We start from the raw sequence: 18,304 nt of genomic DNA, 5'->3' as shown, positions 1-18,304 counted from the left end.
GTTTGACTTATCATTGCGTTTTAATTATTTTAAAGCGCAGACTGAGTTGCAAGTCTAGCCAAGAATAGTCCCGGGAGAAAACATCTGTGACTTATAAACCATGCAATGAGGTTTAGCCAACATTGGAGTATTAACAAACAAAATGCTATGAAGCTATTTTAACAGAGAAATGTGTCTGTTACTGTACAATTCATAGCAGATACATATACAAAAGACATTTATTGACCGGCATGGTCCAAGCCATTACTGATGATCACCCATTTTCAGAAAGGATATTTAGTGCATTATCCCACGGATCTGCTATCTACACTCTCACTCTCCATCTATTGTTCTTTAAGTCTTCTTAACTATCTCGGTCATTATTTACTGCTGAAACCTGTATATCATATTCCCCCCTCTCATTCAAACATCCGTGAACTTCACAGCTAAAGAATGTCGCTGTCATTGTCATTGTCCGCAGTGCTGTGAAAAAACAAGCTGTGTGAAAAACAAAACGAAACGGCATAGAATGTCAAAAACAAAGACAGCTCCTCTGTCTCGGCACGCACCACCTCCCTCACTGTGGCAGCATGCCTCCTATTTCCCAACAGTCAGGGTCACCTTCTCGCTTGCTCTGCAATTCTCGAAAATGTCATTATTGTCTTGTTTTACACAGCGGCAGTAAAACACTGTGTCGGACAACACTTGTTGTGTAAAGGAGGGCAGGCCGATAACAGTAGTAAAACCAAAACACCTGATCTGTCCTGGACCACAGCCATATTGATAAGGGCAACATAACACAACGACGCCAAATGTTGATTTACCGTAGTTCGCATTTCCTCTAAAGTCAACTTTTGGGCCAAAAAGGTTAAAAGGTCAAGGTCACGTTCAAGGTTAAGGTCAAATGAATAATGGGTCCGTACAAAGTAATAGGGAGCTATGTTGTTTTAGACAGGATTCAATTTACCGTAATAACAAGAATTACTACTACTATTATTATTATTATTATATTCTGACTATTACTGCAAGTTTACATTGTGTAATCCGATGCAAAGTTATGGAATTCAGGATCAAGTATTACACAGAACACTGTTCACTGAACTCAAGGTTGATGCAGGTGGGTTAGAAACAAATTGATCCCTGCTGTATTGTCTGTACACCTTTATCCTGAGAGAATGTGTGTCTGTATCTGTGACGGTGGAAAAGGGAACCAAATGGACCAGCAAACGATGTTACTACAGTTAGTATTAGTGGATCATGTCCTCCATATCTATACTGTAGTACACCATAGCCTTTATTCTGTCCTGGTTCCAGCATGTCCATTCCATTGAGAAAAGGCATTCCTATTGATTCCCTTTTCCAGGCATCATTTAATATGATACATATTCACTTGTAAATATCGACCTTTCCCAGTTGCACGGTCTGTCGTGCAGTAAATACTTTGAAAGCCATCTCATGGAGAAGAAATATATATATTAAAGAAATATATATATACACAATCTCACAATCGAATGCTTTAAATAAAGGCTGCATTTTACACAAGAAGGAGGTATTTTTGTGTCACTACTACCGGTAATAGTAAATGCAGTTTGGGCTTGTAATGTAAATCATGTTCATGTTGTTACAGGAGTAAGAGCTGATTTAGTTTGAAAGGTTGCCCCCAAGTGGCAACAGGATACTCTCTTGACTGTATAACAGAGTACAGTACTTCAAGTTAATCCCATAATTTAATCAATAACTAATTCTGGACTACTGTAATCCATCTGTAAACAAAAGACTAAATAGGCATGAATAATACATATAAAACTTACATTGCTGATCCACTCACATCATGCATAATACTGTATATACACACACACACTGTAATTTACACATGTGTGTGTGTGTGTGTGTGTGTGTGTGTGTGTGTGTGTGTGTGTGTGTGTGTGTGTGTGTGTGTGTGTGTGTGTGTGTGTGTGTGTGTGTATGCCACATAGTACTCTATTCTATTATATTCATCAGAAATATTCTTGGCCATTCCAGCCATGTGTTAGGAGGCATCACCAGAGGAGTCAGTAGAGGATTGGGTGGCATGATGAAGCCTTGTCATATCTCTGCCCAATGCCTAATAAGATTACACATCAAAAACCTGTTAACTTTGAATTTACAATGTCCCAGACACTTAATGAGGCTCCTCATAGTCTGCAGTGCATTCAGGCCGCGAGAAAAACAGAAAAACACAATTTAGCTTGAAGTTACTGGCAGATGCATGGCTTGAGACTTGGCGTGAGACTTTGTTTTTCTAGAGAGATCTGTCATAACGGCTGGCAGCATGCCAAAGCAATTATGTGTAATATTCACAGTCTGCATTAATCAAGAAAATTTGTCATACTGTAGCTACAAGCTATTCATAGAGATTGTAGCAATTCTCAGCAAGTTTGCATGAATTCCGCAAAAGGAAGTGGGCTGTGGTGTGAATTAGTGCTAGTTTGACTAGTTTCTGCCCAGACTTACAGACCATGTGACCTGGCTGTGACACATAACAGAATTGAGTGTGCACACTGGATCAAGCTCCAACGGTAGTTTGTAATTGATCAATTAAAAATGACCATTTTAGAGCTTGATCCAGTGTGTGGAATCTATTCTATTCTGATGTTTTCCTTGAACTTTGGATGTGCTTCATTCACTTGCCTGGCTGTGACACAACCATCATAATCTCACCTCTCTGCTTCAAGTTCAACCAACATCTGAGCTGCTGGTCAATGGTAAAGAAGGTATATTGACCTCTGCCTCTCTCTACTTGAGCTGAACCAAGGCTATAATAGTAATAAATACACTTCTACATAAATCAAAAAGATATAACACTCACTGAACCACACCAACTACTACCAAAAATAGCAGATCAGCAAGACGCTGTAACTGCTACTGGTGACCACTGAGCAGTAGTGTGTGTGTCTGTGTGTATAGTTCATAATTGTAAAGTACATTAAATGTACTTTACAATCTACTCTTTCTAGCCTTTTTGACAACTCAAATCAAAATTGTATCCGAGTTGTCAAAAAGGCTAGAAAGAGTGCAGTACATTTACCACTTCATATTCATAACACATCCGAGGCAATATTCTGCTCTTACGGTGTACTTACTGTGTAAATTATCCTACCAGGCAGTGTATAGTGTATAGCATAAATAACTCACTAGAGCTCTGTGTTTTTCTGTAAAAATGAAAAGGGACCTGCCTATAGTCTAGGACCTGGCTAAGATATGTATGCACTTCATTTTGGAGAGAATATCTCAATTGTTCTAGGCTAATATTACCCCCGCGAACAACTTTGGAACTGTGAGAAATTCTCTATCGAAATACCCGAAAATGACCACGCCCCTTTTAAAATAACTGCTACTCAAAACATGGCTCTATCTTCTAAACCGTTGGAGCTACAGATGTTCTAAGATGCTCAAAATGTTCAGAATACTCATGTTTGAATACTCAGTAGACCATATTATGCACACTGTGATGTCAGAACACATTGTGATGTCAGAACAGGCCAGCTCCATATATGGAGATCTACGGGTGATCTGGATTTGGGCCCTGTCCGGAGCCTGAGCAGAGGCTTTTGTGCTGGTTCTGGACAAGCGGAAATACGACGGACTTACACCAGGCTGTGGTGGTGTGGAACGCATGTGTCAAATTTGAAGTCGGTGGGGCGAGCGGTTTCCGAGTTATGTGGATTACAGACGTACGTCGTACATACAGAGACTTGGTGCATTTATAGATAGATAGATTATTATTATTATTATTTTATAATTAACCTCTATGACTGCATACAGGTTAATTAGACTGTCAACAAAACTAAAGACCTAAAGGCCATTCAGGCCCTTCTTGGTTAAAGAACAAAATATCCATTCACTGTCAACTGTCCTGTATGTGACCTTTCTATTACCATGCCAAATGCAGCTGTCTTCCTGTCTGTTTCAGTGGCATTCTGGTATTTAGCGAACAGCAGATTTCTCATGTAGTCACAATTCTACAGAAGACAGAGCAGCTCTGTGCACTGTCTGATGAATCTGATGAAGATGTGTTTGACATGGAAATACATGATTCAGTTCTTTTGTACTGAGCACAGTGATTCCCAACCTGTGAGCTGGGGCCCACTGGTGGGCCGTGATGTTACTGCAATTGGGGCCCCCAATAACTGGCAAAACACTAAGAAAGACTGTATTGATAACATTCATATAAAAGAATGAAACACAATGTCATGGTAATTTGTCTTTAAAACCACAACAAATTAGTTTCCATTGTGATGCCAAATAGGAGCTTAGAAAGTATAGTATACTAGTACGTTAGGTCCATTGATTCAAGCGAATCAAGCTGGAACACAATCGATTGACTGATCGTTAAAATTAACATGCTCTTAAAATGCCCACCCATCTCACCACCTAACATGGCAGCCGAATGGCTTCCATGGTGGGCACTTTTGACTATTGTCTTGACTATTCAGGTATTTGCACTCAAACCCAGACATGCTAAAACCCACACTGTGATGAGATTTTACCCCATTTGTTTCATTGTGTTGGCTGGATCAAATGAGAGAGAGAGAGAGAGAGAGAGAGAGAGAGAGAGAGAAAAGAAACTGCGCACACACAGCATACAAAACAAGCACAAGCAGCAGCAAACAAAAGAAAAAGGTTCCTACCGTGAGCCGTCTTGATGGCCAGGGTCAAACCCATGGATAGAGACCCCCTCTCCCTCTCCTCCGGACCTCCAGACATCTGTCTAGTTTGCCAGTACTTTCCTCCCCTGCTGCGAGCTACCGGTGTCAATGCAGGGACCAGACCCATTCTCCCAGCTGCCATCTTCTCACTCATTCTTGGTAGCACCCCCATACAGATGCTTTTTGATAACATGTTCATCCTGGTTGATGTTTAGTAGTACTGCGCATAACCTTCTGGTGTAGCACATTTGGCCAGGGACTTCTGTAGAGCAGGCTTCAGGGTACAGCATTCACAGCTGTATACAGTGTATACAGAAGAACGGACTCTACAGGACCAAGAAGATGCTGAGCTTGATATGGTGGAGCCTAGGTTGGATTTCCACAAGGGTGTCCCCTTGCAACACCCCTGTCAGGATGTCAAACTCCTCACTGTTCCTGTCCGCAGTTATCACCTTGTACCTTCTTCTTCTTTCGAGTATCATCACCAGATGTCCAGCTTAAATTAATGACATGCAGCTACTACACCCTCGTCTCAGGCCCCACATGAAAGGGGCCAGCCTCCGATGGTACTTGTACCTGTGTGGAGGAACACCATAATCCTTGATTAAGTAAGTAATAGTTGACCCTATCAGATATCAGCCAAAGTTTCAATATCATGCATCTCTAATAATTGTAATTATATTGTACACTGTCTGTCACAATAACTCACTACCTTCAACTTCAATGTAGCCACAACACAACAAATGCAGCCTAGTATTAGTATACAGACAGTACATTCTGTATCCTGTCACACTCACATGTACACAGTCGAGCCAGGCACCGAAAATGATTAATTGCCAGCTCAGACAGTCAAATATGGGCCATGGTAATGTTAATTTAATTTTGAATAGTTGACAGATATTCACAGAGCTACTCTGGGCTAGCCTAACTCTGGGCCGTCAACAATAAAGTACTGACATTTATTTGTATCCTAATTTGTATTTTCAATTGCTTCTAAACCAAATGAGATATGATGCTCAACTAACTCGACGTTTAGCAAGGGCGTGTGGAATTGTAGCACGAGCCGTCGTTATGGTTAATTTATTTGTACTTGTCTTACCCGATATTTATTCTGACTTTGGGGTAGGCTACTGGTAGCCTACTGCGTTTGCTGCTTTCATGAAGACACAGTTTGTCTTGACGAGTCTCTAGACTGTTGCAGGTGTGCACCGCTCCTGTCTGTCACTCCGCCCTGACAACACTAACAACTCTAATCAACGCTACTATTAACTATAAGTTGTTTAATTCACTCTTTTACTTCTAAATTAATGGAGCTTATTATCAAACACCTGTCTGTTTGTTGACAGCAGGTGTGTGTGGGAGTGGGAGTGGGAGTGGGAGTGGGAGTGGGAGGGGGAGGGGGAGGGGGAGGGGGGCGCGGTGAATGGGGGGAAACTTTATGACCCGCTTGAAGGCAGCTGTGCGCGTTCGGAAATACCGCACCGGAGCGCACTCGCCTATTAGTTTGCATTGCACAGTGCGTTCAGTGCGCTATTTCCGAGCTGTCAGCCTGTCAGGGAGTGTGTAGTCAGCTGTGTGGGCCTAGACACTGAAGTTCAGTTCTGTGAAGGCAGGTTATTCTAGGCTACTTTCTATGGAGTAGGCTATCTATCTGACACTGACAATAACACAACACAACAACTAGAGAAATACTTTGAATTGGATATTGTTTATTCAATTGTATCAAAGAAAGGGAAATAAATAAGACAAAACTGCCGCCATTTGGTTACATTTGCCTACATTTAACAGAGTATCTAGTAAGAGAGTAGCGACACTAGCGTTGACTCCCATTGTAACAATGGAATGTGGAGGTGCTCATTCTATCTCAATGGGATAGTTCCAGCCATAGGAAATGGCCTCAAAGTTTCTCGTTTCATAGCATAGTGGTATGAAGCAGTGGTGTGCATCTCAAACATTTTAATTTCACGGACCCCCAGTTTGATACCATGAGGTGAGGTCACGGATCACCATTTGATATGAATAATTTAATTTGCGTTAATTTGACTCACAGTGCACTTATATATGCATCATGCATGGAACCATGCAATTGCATTGGTCCATTACATTTTTACACTCAATCACCCATAACGGTCCATTTGATTCCTATCAATCATCTGCCTGAGTCTGTTCGGTTTAAAATGAAAGACAACCATGATGCAACGGTGCAATCCGGTGTTAAATTAACCCTGCATATTTACACACAGAGAGCTTATTGCTGTGTAACATCAAACATGTGATATAAACATTGAGATAAACCATGTTGTATAATATATTCCCTAGCTGCAACATCCCAAACTCTTGCATTCTGTTGCTTAGCAACTGTAATCTCTGAGGTGCATCCTTATGTGTTGTTGAGACTCATCGCTTGTTTGCCACAATGGCCAGTGGATGGTTCATATTCCAGGATGCAGGAACCAGGGGAGGGAGTTCAACACTTATACTGCACCGCCATCTTGTGGAATAATTTAGTACAGCTAGCACCATTGTGGGCCCCATAGTTATAGCAGATACAAAGTATACAAAGCTACACCGAATATTTGTATCTTAAATTGAGACCAGCTCAACTTATTTGTAGCTGGTGCAGCTTTTGTAGCAGCTATTGATTGATTGAAGTATTTATTAACAGATTGGAGAATTACAGTACATTTCAAGCACAACTCAATACAAAACTTTTAACTGTGGACGACGCCATAAAGCATTACACTTGTTTACAATAGGGTCATTTTCTTTCTGACTCATGGTGAGTTACCCGTTCAAATCATACAATAGAAATAACGGTGATGGGTCTCACACACCAAGACTGCTTTAGTTTTTATTCTTGCATAGTAAAAAAAAAAGACAAAAGTTTCGGCTATCCAACCTTCGATCATCACCGTTATTTCTATTACAATAGGGTCCACCATGTTCAATTAATCATAGAAACGTTAGTTGTATATCTTTGTATCTTCATGTCACTGGCGTCCATTGAAAAATAATGGTAGCCGGCATCTTTGTAGCTGGCAGTGTGAACGCAGCATGAGAGATTATACAGTCAGTATCTGTGACACAGTTGTCTTTTATTTCAGCTTGATTACATGACAATGATAGAAACTTCAAAATAAAACACTATGAAACAGAAGGTAAAGCAAAAATGGCACTCTGCTACAACTAACATACTGCTACATTAACTGAAATAAAAACAAAAACGGAGGCAAATACCCGCTATACATTTAAGTATATACAACTTTGATAAATAAACCAATACTGTCTAGAATGAGAATCATGATTGTTTTTGCATGTTGCATGTATCTCTCTGTAACAGATAGTCAAATCTTCGGTGTTGATTGTATAAAACGTAACCAAATGAATCGTCATGATCTATTCAGTTACATTTTGTGCTCTCTCAAGAGGGGTCCGATCTCCCGTTAGACAGACCATTACTAACACTATCCCAAACCCTAACCTCACAGGAAGGATTTTTTTACCCGCAGCACAGATTAGTTTTAACCCGTCACGCATGTCGGAAGCCACAGGTGTTAACCCGCAGCACGGTTGAGTCTTAACCGGCCATGCAGGTCTGACTTATGGGCAGTCCCCTCAAGGTTTACAAATGTATACATTAACACCGAAGATTTTACTGTATAGACGACCCATGAGAAAAAAGAAAACATACATACTGAGAACATGTTTAGTTGTTTTCATTTCCTAGGCGGCAATTGTACTTGAACATACAATTATTTCCTAATGTGAAACAGCTTTGTTTGTTGACAAAGACGACATGTCACCTGTCATTGAGCGCTCACCGATTTGGAACCCTCTGGTTTTGACAAAACAGTCATTTGCGCACGGTATATTTTGGTTTGCCACAGCGCACATACATTCCTGATACAGTAGGTTTGTAATTCTTTCTTTCATTGTGAGCCGATGCCATAATATATACTTTTACACGAGGAACGGCTCTGAACTGAGAAACATCGTTGCGTTGCGTGTACTGCTCCCAAGCATCCACAATTATCGGTCTCAAGCACACAAACCTGAAGCTTAGAAAACAATGGAACTATAAATTACTTCCATCCATTTTAAGGTACAGTGTTGCACAATGCTTAATAATGAGGTTGGCCCGTGGGTCGAATTGAAACACGATTGGTTGGCAGCCTAGAACATCTACCGGTTACTTGGCTGAGAGAAAAAGAGTACTTTTTGTGAATGACTGTTGCTAACCAGCAGCATTTCAATCACATGTCATGGATAGGCAGACCCGGTCCTGATAATTAAATTAGCTGTTGTATGTTACAAGGAGAGACAAATTGTGTATGAGTACTTGTAATATTACAGAATGAGAGAGAAAGCAAAAAAATAAAATATAAAAATTGCAAAGAGAAAACTTGAAGGCGTACGGTACGGGGGGCCAGACAGCTCTGATTTCCAGACGCCCCAAAGCCCCCTGTAAGATCCTGCATAGAGGCCTACGGTGACAGACACTGCTCTATATCCCAGGGAATCCCTAGGATGCATTCCCCAGGCCTTTCAGGAAATCAACAGTGAGAGACATATACAATATTGTTCCACCCGAAACAACCATGTCAGCCTAAATTGCAGTCCAAACCTTTACGGTTAACGTTCAACTTTGGGACACAAACGAGGCTTCAACTTCCTGTGTGGTTGTCACGCACAAACATGTTCCAGATCTATCCTGACACAGAATATTGACTAGAACATTGTGACAATCTCCTGAGTGGCTTTTTTCTCCTTCTTCATCTTCTTCTCATCAGAAAGACCTTAAAAAAGTTTTGACTTTTCTATAAAATCACAAACGGTTGTCAAATGTCTCCCCATTCCAACTCCCTCAGTTTTTCCCCCACACAAAATCCTTTGTAAAAGCAAAACAAAAAAAGACTCTTCAAAGAGGAATCCACAGTGAAAGCTGTAAAAATAGACACACATCGCCCAAATATAATAAAGCACACAAGAAAAGGTTTTTGCTTTTCTAGTAAGAATATTTTGGTTGGGGGAGCCACCCTCCGTCAGCCCTGCTGAGTTTAAAGGATACATTTGTAGTGAGGTGACTGCCGGTGCGTTTGCATGTTCTCTGCATATGAGTAGGCTATGGTCAACAGAGTTCGTGTTTGGTAAAGCATGAGGACAAAGGGTTTTCTTTTTCTTTTTCAGGGGTAATACATGGAGGGAGAGTGTAAGACACCCTCTTGCCCACAGCATACGCCAAAATATAAACAAAAGATGAGAGAGTGAACATTCAGACAGTAGGGTGGGCAGGCTTTGGTCCTGTATCTAGAAACCCAGGCTGTTCTCTAGAAACCCAGGCATGCTTCCTGTTTTGTTGGCCAGTAAAAGTCCCAAAGCGAGAGCGGTGTATCCCGGAAAGCTCCCCGACCCGTAGTCCCTCCCTACCCCAGCTGACCCGTAGTCCCTCCCTACCCCAGCTGCCCATAAGTCGGACCCCCCTCAGCGGTGAGCAGAGTGAGCAGGTTCACCAGAGTCCCCGAGTCTGTCAAGTGCAACGTGGGGAGAGCCGTGTGCAGCTCTAGTGCCTCTTCATGGACGAAACCTTCTTCTTCCTGGCAGCCAGCATCTCGTAGAAGGGGTCCCTGCTGATAGCAGATCTGTAGGAGCACACCGAGAGTTAGTTAGAGAGAGAAGGGGTCCCTGCTGATAGCAGATCTGTAGGAGCACACCGAGAGTTAGTTAGAGAGAGAAGGGGTCCCTGCTGATAGCAGATCTGTAGGAGCACACGAGAGTTAGTTAGAGAGAGAACGAGAGAAGAAACTTTGTGATTTTTGGCTGATTCCAAGTGGTTGAACTGCTATTATTAAACCTTGATTATCCATATTGATTGAGGTTTGGGAATTCTCCTGGCGTCTTATAGCCGTAAGAAGGTTAATACACAACCATTCTGGTCCGATTTCTTTCACAGGTTACTGAATGATTTGAAAGTGTGAAAATAACAATGAACCATATGCCAAAATATGCCGTTTTTCCAATGCCACCAGTCAACCAGCACTTGACTTTATTAGGCAAAGGTACCTAGTGGTTTTTTGGTATAAACCATAGACTGTAAAAGAGTCACCATATACCATACCATAATACCACCATAAATACGGTTAACAAATCTTTTAAACTAGCTATACATTTCACTATGTACATTGTACTATACTAAGGAAAAACACAATTTTAGAACAGTTGTTCCGAGATCCTAGTAGTTGCTGTTTGCAGTGAATGAGGAAGCCAATGAAGGACATACTTGATACTGTTCATCCATTCATCTTTCTCCTCTGTGCTCGGGGCAGAGATACGGTAGAGGGTGTGTTTTCCTTCCACCACGCGGCCGTCCGCCTCCGTTTTACAGGCCTTGATCACTTGGTCCTTGTTGTCAGGGATGAAGAGCTCGAAGCAATTCTACAACGTGGAGAATGAGCGAGGTTAGTACCAGCACAGGCTAAAGGGTGATTTACACTGTGTGCTGTAATATGTACAATGTTGCTGGGCAGAAACCTCTTATTTCTTACTTTTTTCTTTTCCCTAAATTAACGCCCATCATACTACAGCTTCACACAGAAGCATCAAAAGGAGCAGATCTGCAAGTTCGCTACTTTTGAATCATCCACCTATAAATCAGTTAAGTTTACTACAATATTTTCAAACATTACAAAAACATACCAAAGCCTGAACATACTGCTGAATGTGTTAGTATCAAGAGCTCAGTCAAACAACACAAAAATATGTCCTTTTCTTTCTTTCTTATCCATTATTTTTGGATCATGCATTGGGCCTATAAATGGGAGTTGTGTCCATAACATCTTACCGGCTTCTTATCTTCCACTTCCCTGATGCTCAGGTTCTCCAGTGGGATGATGCCCCGGGGCTCCTTGTCCTGCAGAGACAAAGTAGACAGGTTAAAGTGTTGTACACGCATGATGCGCCATCCACTGTCTCACACCTGGCCATTTTGAGACTTTAGCTTAGTGCTCCTTGAACCTTTTCATGTCGAGGACCCCCAAATTCATGTTTTTGTCGCGGGCCCCCATGTGAAAACATTTCGTGCCTGGCCTGGTAGATCATCCCGGGATCGTCTACCAGGTTATTCCGTGCTAGGGACCCACATACAAAATATTCAAAATTGTAACTTCTACAAACACACGTGATGGGCTGTATATACCTGGTCGAACTGATTTTGATTTTTTTGATTTGATTTATTTGATATATTCATGATACAATTCATAGAAGAGCAGTACAGAATTATCAGGATTGCACAAAAAGGACTTATTAGTGTGGTTGCCTATGGGCAACCAGACTATTGCTTTTCTATTTTCTATTTCTTTATCTTTATTATTATAGATAAACATTATTTTGACGTGCATCTCCTCCCACAGTTTTTGTCGCACTCGAGCCATATGTCAAAACGACGAGCTACATCGGGAATCGTGTGCTTGTATTTTGCTAAGACATTTGTTGGATAGTTTAATTGATATGAATTAATTAGTGCATTAAATTTCCCCATAGACATGAATGGGAAAATGCAAAAACTCACTTTCAAGTATTCTTTCCTCTGAGACCGTAAGGGCTATACTATAGATCAATAAACAAAAGACAATAAATAGATATAAATAGATAAATACAGCACTAGACTAACTTGCCCATCAGCCACTTTTTCAACATATCTTTAAAGATGTTCAAAGACTGGGCAAATTTAATTTCCCTTGGGATTTTATTCCAATCCTCCACCCCTGTATATTTAAATGAGCTTCTACCTACCCTATGTCTCAGGTTTGGTGGTTTAAGATGATGCTATATTAACGAATTCCTGGGACCCCACTCTTTGAGAACCACTGCTGCATTTGAACTTACTGTGGTGTATTCAAAGTAGTAGAGACAGTTGTCTGTGAGGATGAACCATCTCCTCTTCCAGGTTTTTACGCGTCCCCCTATAAAGCAAAAAGGCAGCGTCAGAGAGATTCAATGGATGGAGAGAAGAGAGAGAGAGAGATATGAACGCCAGGCAGCGGAGGGCAGAGCAGCAGACAGGCAGACAGATGAATGGACAGACAGACGGATGGCGGCTCCGGAAGAACACTCCATTCCCAGATTGAATGCATATATGCCCCAGGCAGTATCATGACACTTTGCACATGGCTCTGGAAGTAACGCTGCATCCAGTTATCTATGGGGTTTCCACTTTATTAGAACGTTCTTGACATCCTCTGGGATTTTTTCTTTTAAGGCAAAGCCAATGAATCTAACCCATCTTGGACCAACGTCAGCAAGTACATTGTATTGCCATGGATCACTGCGATGGTAAAAGCAGATGGATAATGCACTGACCACTTATCATAGAAGCTTGATAAGAATGAAAGTGTACTCTGTGTGTTTGTGTGGATGCCATAGAATGAAGCTAGCTAATGCCTAGTTGTGTCTGAAACCCGAGTGCATGGCCCTTTCACTTTGTCCTGGGTCTCTTTAGTTAGCTGTCCGCCGACTCAGCAGGAACGGCCTCTGTTAGAACGGTGCAGCACATCAACGATCAATAGGCAGGAGGATAAAGATCTAAAGCTATATGTGCTTTGCACTCTTTGAACCTAACGAACTACAACCGAAATCAAGTCGTTACGTTTTCGCCTCTGCCATAATTCACGACGCCAGGGGTGTGTGAAGAGGTCCTTTCGCAGCCCGTTATGCCCAGTGGGAGCTCGCTGGTTAAGTCGGCTGCTCGTTACTCTATCGGTGACCTCTTGACCCCAGTCTGTCACCCCCACTTCCTGTAAGAGAGGGGGAACCTGATCCCCAGTAGCAGATGGCATGTTAAGGAAGGACAAGATGGCAGCAACTCGAGCCTATAGTGCCTGAAGCTATGCTCAACTAAACTATAGGCATCTCACACAGGAACGACCTGTTTATGGTTTCGATGAGAAAGGTAGCGGTGGGCGAACAGGTTTGGTTCTCAAACATACAGGATGTACAGTAATGTATAAAGCCATGGGCAGACATGATCGCATAACGGTGCTGTGTGTCTAAAGAGCACAGAAGAGCTAGCACAGAAGTGGAGAAACCGCCTTATATACTTTGTTGACCGGGGGTCAACAAGTAAAGTGCAACTTCCCCCCCCCCCCCCCATTTTCCCCCTCCACAATGCGAATCTCCTAGGCAAAAACAGCAGATCGACAGCTTTCTTTTTTTTCTTTTTACATATTGTTGGCTATTATGATATGCCCATAATAAGGACGCTAGGGTTGACGTGGACAAACCACCACCAGTGTTAGTACAAAGTTACATGTGAGAAACCCCATCTACCATGGCAGAGAAGCAGAGCGCAGTGGAAGTACTGCACACACACACAAGTACCAACTACTACAGCACACACTTGCTATATCATCATATGACAGCACGGGGGCACTGTGCATATGATAGCCCATCACGCCACAGCGGTCGTGAATAGGTCTGAAAAGTCAAACAGTCTAGGTTTTTTAGTCAACGTGCTACGATCTACAGTCATCATCGGCGCACTTCACTCAGACGGAGAGAGAGAAGTCTAGTACCACCCCGCCCCCCACCCCCCAGATCCGGCACGGCATTGTTGGAGCACACAGCAGCAGACAATGAACACACATGAAGACACAAAAAAATGGCAGAATCACACAGCTGATGAAGAGTTGACTGGGGTTGGATGTTGTTGTGATTTGATGGCCACAGCACTTCCTTTATTTAAAATATAAAAAGAGAAAGACCCCACCCCACCTCCACACCCTATGAAAATGTCTCCCGAGACAAAGCGGGGATGTCCCTGGACATTTTCTGGAAGGGTACAGAGGAGGGTTACCAGACTGAAGTGGAGTTCAACAGAGGCAATCGCCCATGCAAGGGGTGGACAGCAGGCTGGGCAAGTGTAATGCTACGAGGGGGGGACCAGGACTGCTTGTAAATGAAATGCTTTTTGTAGCGATTAATTCTTTTGTCATTTATGAATATGATATTTTGAAAGATCTAAGAATCTATTTTGACTCTATTTTGAAATGATTACAGTATCATTTCACTGACATGCATGGCCAGTTGGCCACGACAATGCACCAATCATGTGCAATATGCTTTGAACAAAATATTGTTTGAACCCCCGCTCTCCTTCACACTCGCCCCAATATCCTCTGTTCTTCCCACATGCCCACAGCCACTCCACTGCAGTCCAATACCAAACATTCCTCTTCACATCCATTAACAGCATGAGAGCTATAGTGGGGGAGAGAGAGAGAGAGAGAGAGCAGGGCCGTCTTGTATAAGGTGCAGTATTCCCTTTCCACCCAACCAGAGAGCAAACAACATGTTTCACCAATGAAATAGAAGCATGTTATTATGGAATAGAAGCATGATCAATCAGTATGGTCCGGTAAACTTTAGTTGTGCTCACTGTATGGACATGGTGGGGGGTGGGGGGGGTATAGTGCAGCTCACCAAAGATTCCAAAGATATCGATCACCGCGGCATACAAAGAAGGTCAAAATGGCTGGCTAGAGAGTGGTCACAAAGCAAAGACTCTCCCCCCCCCCCCCCCCCCCCCCCGAAGCAGAGGGGTGACGAATGCACCTGGCCCCCGCCCTGCGACCACTCAGAGATAAAAGAACAGCATGTGGACAAACCACCAACTCAATGGGAGACCAAACAGACAAACAAACAACGAAATGTAAAAATGACTTTAAGTCAACGCAGGGACAAAAGAATAATAAAATAAAATAAATAAATGAACCCAGAAAATAAATAAAACCCATACAATGTAAAACAATACAAATAAATAAGAGGAAGAGAACAGAAGCATGGCAGACCACCAGAAGCACCTGAGAGCCGACAGATGGACTAGTGTTTTGGGGAAGAGCAGGTGTACATACCTCCTGAGGAAAGACAACAGCCAAAATCATGGGGAACAAACAAACAAACGAGGAGGAAAAGAAAACAAACGAAATCAAATTAAATCATAAGAAATCGAGGCACCACAATTGTTTGCTACACGTATTCCAAGGGGGCTTTTGGATGCACTGCTTTACAACTCAAAGCATTCGTTCCAAATACTTTATTTTTCTCTCTTTCCTGTTTGGGTTTTATTCAGTATATCAGCTGTTTCTATTAAAACTCCACCAGAGGGAGCTACTGCACAAATGGTCTGGACTATAAAGCACTGCATTACTTGGTGCCCCCACTTGGATTCCCATTTATGTTATTATTTATGTTACCTTCCACCCGGATTATTAGACTGAACTCTCCCAGTCTTAGACCACTGGGGGAGGAGAAGACGATTTGTGCTTCTTCAGTGGGAGCGCTTGTACAGATTCACAGTGGTCGGACATTTCGATAGCCTCTATGCACAGCAGCCATATTGGCCAGAAATTGGGCCTCTTATCTACCTTACTTCCTTGGAGGAACAGGTGTTAAGATTGATTAATGAAGACTCTGTCCCATTTAGTGTAGCACAGTGGTTCTCAAACTTTTTAATTGGAAGCCCGTAATGGACCCACATAACTCTCCAAGTTACACATTGGAAACCCCTCGAGGACCACTCTTTTGAGACCCACTGGTGTAGCAGAGTGTTTCCAGTGAGCCAACATGCACAATAACAGCACCCTGACTGTTTGACCAGAATGGAACAGAGTCTCATTGGACCTTTGAAGGAAGTATAAGAAAGAGGCCCCATTTCTGTCAGATATGGCTGCTGTGAATATTGCGGTTGAGACGTTGATGCGCCGCCTAAGCTAAATTCATTGTGAATCTTTACAAACAGAGAGAGATCCCAGAGGGAAACAAGAGGGTGGAGAGAGAGGAAATCCAAGTATGACGACAAATGAACCTGTATATTTATGCAAGATGAATATAACAGTCATCCTCATGGAATAAAGCTAAATAAAATCTCATGGCTGAAAGTTTAATGATGATGTTTAGGTATCATCATTCTAAACCTATGTTGCTGCTGTTCTACATAGAGCCAACCGGTTGAAGTTTGAGGCTTTAATGACATTTCTGACACCATTGTTTATGGAAGATGCTTCTGAACATCAATTCTATTGCTAGTTTGACCAGTTCAAATACCCTTTCATCTTAAAATAACTAATAGCCAATCTACAGTACAAGCTCATGTGAGCTTGTAGATCGGCTATCTCCGATACGCAACACGCTTCCATAGAAGACACGCTGGCTCCTATGCTGGCTTCGATGGAATCCAAATGACTGAAATCAGTCATGGGGACTGAGGACTTTAATCCATGCATCCGTTAAGGACTCTTATATTGATATATGGGGGCAATGAGTTATATACAATTTGCGGAATTCGGATACCAAACTCATGTCTATAGGTCCGGATGTCTTTGTGTGTACATCAGAGAATATATGAACATGCCTGCTGTTGAATAATTGAAAAGACACCACATGTGATGGTCTGATCTCAAGGCCTGCATTCATTATACATTAGGGCGAGCAGAGGCTCTTCAGATGTCTCAAGTCAAGTGAGTATTTCTGCACACACACACACACACACACACACACACACACACACACACACACTTCGAAGTCTGTGGTCTCAAGCGGACATAGATAATTATGGTATGCAGGGTCGTTTCGCAACCCAGACTTGATTCACCAAACATTCGCTATGCTACGAGTAATAAAGACGGGGTTAATCTACTGTGTTTTACGCTGATAAGGAACGGAAGCTATCATTTAGAGAGTGTGTCTCTCATGTGCTCCTCACCCAGTTTGAGCAGCCAGCCCTCTCTGTCGGGGTTGAAGAAGGTGTGCGTGAGGTCGTTGCCGTCGTCCTCTGGGATTTTGAACGGCTCGTTCTTGATGCTGTCGTACAGGTTCTGTGGGGAGTGGGTGAAAAGGTTAATTTATGAAGATACACCGTCCCAATTGGCGCCACTAAGAGGTGAAATCTACGAATGGTCTTCTATTTTGCCACCTACCCTGAGCAGGTCTAAAGAACAGCATCGTGCCACCTACCCTGAGCAGGTCTAAAGAACAGCATCGTGCCACCTACCCTGAGCAGGTCTAAGAACAGCATCGTGCCACCTACCCTGAGCAGTGTCTAAAGAACAGCATCGTGCCACCTACCCTGAGCAGGTCTAAGAACAGCATCGTGCCACCTACCCTGAGCAGGTCTAAAGAACAGCATCGTGCCACCTACCCTGAGCAGGTCTAAAGAACAGCATCGTGCCACCTACCCTGAGCAGGTCTAAGAACAGCATCGTGCCACCTACCCTGAGCAGGTCTTCAGGCAGGTCTCCTCCTTCGTTGATGCCTCTGTTCATTGAGATGAAGCGCTCCACCGCGGGCTTGTCCTTCACGTTGGGGTTGTGGAGGCTGGTGTTGAGCATGATGATGGCAAACGACAGGATGTAACAGGTGTCTGGAGCACGCAACACACACACACACACACACACACACACACACACACACACACACACACACACACACACACACACACACACACACACACACAATTGGTCACACCTCTACCCATATTCAAAACACAGGTCTCTAAGCACCTGCACTTTAACAACATGCACACCAAACGAGGTTGGTGCGCGTGTGCAATGTGTGATGACTGATGAGCAACAAGCCATGGTACAAAG

General features: G+C 42.8%; 1 protein-coding gene across 4 annotated transcripts in view; it reads right to left on the bottom strand.

Moving 5' to 3' along the window:
- Positions 1 to 7,743: 7,743 nt before the first annotated feature.
- cyth1a (cytohesin 1a) overlaps positions 7,744 to 18,304 on the bottom strand; it is a 57,903-nt gene continuing 47,342 nt past the window's right edge. For 2 of the 4 annotated variants that reach the window (XM_080775793.1, XM_080775794.1), the window contains exons 8-13: positions 17,930 to 18,078; positions 17,421 to 17,533; positions 12,549 to 12,627; positions 11,506 to 11,574; positions 10,945 to 11,099; positions 7,744 to 10,306 (exon numbers count right to left, since the gene is read on the bottom strand). In XM_080775793.1, the coding sequence (XP_080631919.1) occupies positions 10,228 to 10,306; positions 10,945 to 11,099; positions 11,506 to 11,574; positions 12,549 to 12,627; positions 17,421 to 17,533; positions 17,930 to 18,078 (644 nt within the window). In that variant the 3' untranslated portion in view covers positions 7,744 to 10,227. The remainder of the gene's footprint in view (positions 10,307 to 10,944; positions 11,100 to 11,505; positions 11,575 to 12,548; positions 12,628 to 17,420; positions 17,534 to 17,929; positions 18,079 to 18,304) is intronic. The other 2 variants (XM_080775791.1, XM_080775792.1) reach the window with 1 other exon arrangement.

Source organism: Protomyctophum bolini (assembly GCF_963924005.1).
Source record: "Protomyctophum bolini genome assembly, chromosome: 11".
Taxonomy (NCBI): domain Eukaryota; kingdom Metazoa; phylum Chordata; class Actinopteri; order Myctophiformes; family Myctophidae; genus Protomyctophum; species Protomyctophum bolini.
This window is presented reverse-complemented; position numbering and strand designations above follow the sequence as displayed.